At 45.7% G+C, this 2,946-nt stretch overlaps 1 protein-coding gene across 1 annotated transcript; it reads left to right on the top strand.

Annotated features, from left to right (window-relative positions):
• The first annotated feature begins 793 nt into the window (after window positions 1–793).
• On the top strand, window positions 794–2,659 carry LOC110924576. The gene has a single exon (XM_022168573.1). It carries the CDS (start codon window positions 794–796, stop codon window positions 2,657–2,659), a length of 1,866 nt encoding a protein of 621 aa, XP_022024265.1.
• Window positions 2,660–2,946: the final 287 nt, after the last annotated feature.

Below are 2,946 nucleotides of genomic sequence, written 5' to 3'. Positions count from 1 at the left end.
CCATGATGTCCTGCTCGGCAGAAGGTCGCAAAGAGAATTCAGCATGATCACTTCTATCCCGCATGCTACGTGCGGATTTCCAACAGAAACCAGAGTAGCAATCTTATACTCAAGCAAGGAAGTCATGTACGTGGATGACGAGCCACCAGCAAAGGTGGCCAAACCCTCAACATCAAACGAGCCGGAGAAATGGGTTCTGAACAACAATTATCCAGAATAGACCATCCTGCTTGGCCACGCCATTTCACCAGCAACACAACTACAATTAAAAAAATTGCTATCCAATAATAAAGACATATTCTCCTGGTGCCCAGCAGATATGACTGGAGTTCCGCGCGACGTAGCACAACATTCTCTGAACATCCGACCCTCAGCAGAACCTGTTGCACAGGGGAGACGCAGCTTTAGCGAAGAGAAGGCAAAAGCCATGGACGAGCAAGTAACAGAGCTACTTAATGCCAGAATCTTGCGCGAAGTTCAATACCATACATGGGTTGCCAACCCAGTAATGGTACAAAAACACAGTGGCGGATGGAGAATGTGCGTCGACTTCAAAGACCTGAATAAAGCATGCCCAAAAGATTGCTATGCGCTTCCTGAGATAGGCAAAAAAGTTGACTCTCTAGCATCATCTTGATGGAAGTGTTTCCTTGATTGTTACAAGGATTATCATCAGGTCCAGATGAAAGAAGAAGACGAGGATAAGACTGCATTCCGCACAGACAAGGGCATCTTCTGTTACACAAAAATGCCCTTCGGCTTGCACAACGCAGGCGCAACGTACCAACGATTAATGGACACAGTCTTCAGAGGAGACATTGGTAAAACAGTCGAGGTCTACATGGATGGCCTCGTCATCATGAGTCATGAGGAAGAAACAATGTTGGCAAACATTCAACGCACATTCGACTCATTGCGCAGTGTAAACTTAAAGCTTAACCCAACGAAATGTTCCTTCGGGATGGAAGAAGGGAAATTTCAAGGTTTCATAGTCACACAAGATGGGTTTAAAGTAAATCCAGAAAAAGTGCAGGCCATACAGCTAATGCCATCACCTGCAACAATAAAAGAAATGCAAAGACTCGCCGGACGCTTAGCAGCCTTGAATAGAATCTTGGCAAATCATGCGGCAAAATCTTACCCATTCATCAGTACACTACGAAACTGCGCCAAGAAAACCCACTTCCAATGGACACCAGAAGCAGAAGCAGCCTTCAAACAAATGAAGGAATGTCTAATTCAGTTGCCAACACTAACAGCACCACGAGAAAAAGAACCACTGATCTTATATTTATCTACTGCGGAAGTAGCGGTTGGTGCAGTATTAATGGTGGAGAGAGAAAACGTTCAGACTCCAATTTACTATATAAGCAAGATGCTCACCGGACCAGAAACCCGCTACTCAATGATAGAAAAGCTGGTCCTAGCATTAGTACATGCATCAAGGCGCTTACATCGGTATTTCTCGGGACACGTCATAACAGTTCTCACCAATTACCATTTAGGTCAAATCTTATCCAAACCCGACGTAGCGGGAAGATTGGCTAAATGGGCTATCGAGCTGGGAGGATACAATATCCTGTACAGACTAAGACCAGCAATCAAAGGGCAAGTTTTAGAGGACTTTGCCACAGAAGTTCCCAACGACAAAGTTCAAGAGTGCGAAGCAATCCAGAACCCTATTCCTGTTTTCGACGATAGAGTCTGGACTCTACACACAGATGGAGCTTCCAATGACGACGGAGCAGGTGCAGGTTTTCGATTAGTCAGTCCCGATGATCACGAACTTACCTATGCCATACGCCTTGATTTCCGAAGCACAAACAATGAAGCAGAGTATGAAGCGTTCTTAGCAGGTATCCGCTTAGCGCTTAAAATGGGGGTAAGAAACCTTGAAGCTAACGTCGATTCAAAACTAGTGGCCGAGCAGGTTAACGGGCACTATGATGCAAAAGGAGAAGCCATGGCTTTATACCTTGAACAAGCGCGGATGTTAATCAGCCAATTTCAGACGTTCAAGGTTAACCATATAAACAGAAGCGAAAATAAGCACGCAGATGCACTAAGCAAATTGGCAGCCACCAGCTTCAAGCACTTAGCAAAAGAAGTGCGCATCGAGGTATTATCCAATCCTTCTGTTCATCTTAAACAAGTGAACGTTATAGAAATCAGGAATCCGTCCTGGATGTCTCCGATCATTTTATACCTGCAACATGGGAAACTCCCAGAAGGAAAGGCAGAAGCTCGAAAACTCCAACACAAGGCAATAAACTATGAAATGGCGGATGGCGTTCTGTACCGGAAGTCATTTATGGGACCATTGCTACGTTGTGTCGGCAAAACAGATGCGCAATACTTGGTCCGAGAAATCCATGAGGGATTATGTGGAATACACGCAGGGCCGCGCATGGTTGTGGCAAAAATAATGAGCGCAGGATACTATTGGTCGGGAATGCACGTGGACGCAGTAGAATTATTACGGAGATGTACAGCTTGTCAATGCCACGCGCCAAAAACTCTTCGACCAAAAAATCCACTCGTACCGGTCACTTCCGCCTGGCCTTTCCAACAATGGGGCATCGATCTCGTTGGCCCATTTCCTGACGCGCCAGGCGCAGTAAAATTCATCATTGTAGCAGTCGACTATTTCACAAAATGAGTTGAAGCCAAGGCACTAGCCTCCACAACAGCAATGGTAATTGGCAAATTTATATGGGAACATATTATTTGTAGATTCGGATTACCATTGCGCATCATCTCCGACAACGGCACCAATTTTGCCTCGGAAGACCTTCAGAAATGGTTCAAGGAAATGAAGATCGAGCACAGCTTTGCCTCCGTGTCACACCCACAAGCAAATGGCCAAGTCGAGAGTATTAACAAGCAAATAGTCGACGGCATCAAAGCGCGACTTGGGACAGCGCGCAGAGGATGGGTTGATGAACT

The sequence above is a fragment of the Helianthus annuus genome, chromosome 2 (genome assembly GCF_002127325.2).
Source record: "Helianthus annuus cultivar XRQ/B chromosome 2, HanXRQr2.0-SUNRISE, whole genome shotgun sequence".
In the NCBI taxonomy this organism is placed as follows: domain Eukaryota; kingdom Viridiplantae; phylum Streptophyta; class Magnoliopsida; order Asterales; family Asteraceae; genus Helianthus; species Helianthus annuus.
This window is presented reverse-complemented; position numbering and strand designations above follow the sequence as displayed.

Bases quoted from the DNA above. Each gene is read 5' to 3' on its own strand.
- LOC110924576 (XM_022168573.1), top strand. From the start codon at position 794: ATGGACACAGTCTTCAGAGGAGACATTGGTAAAACAGTCGAGGTCTAC.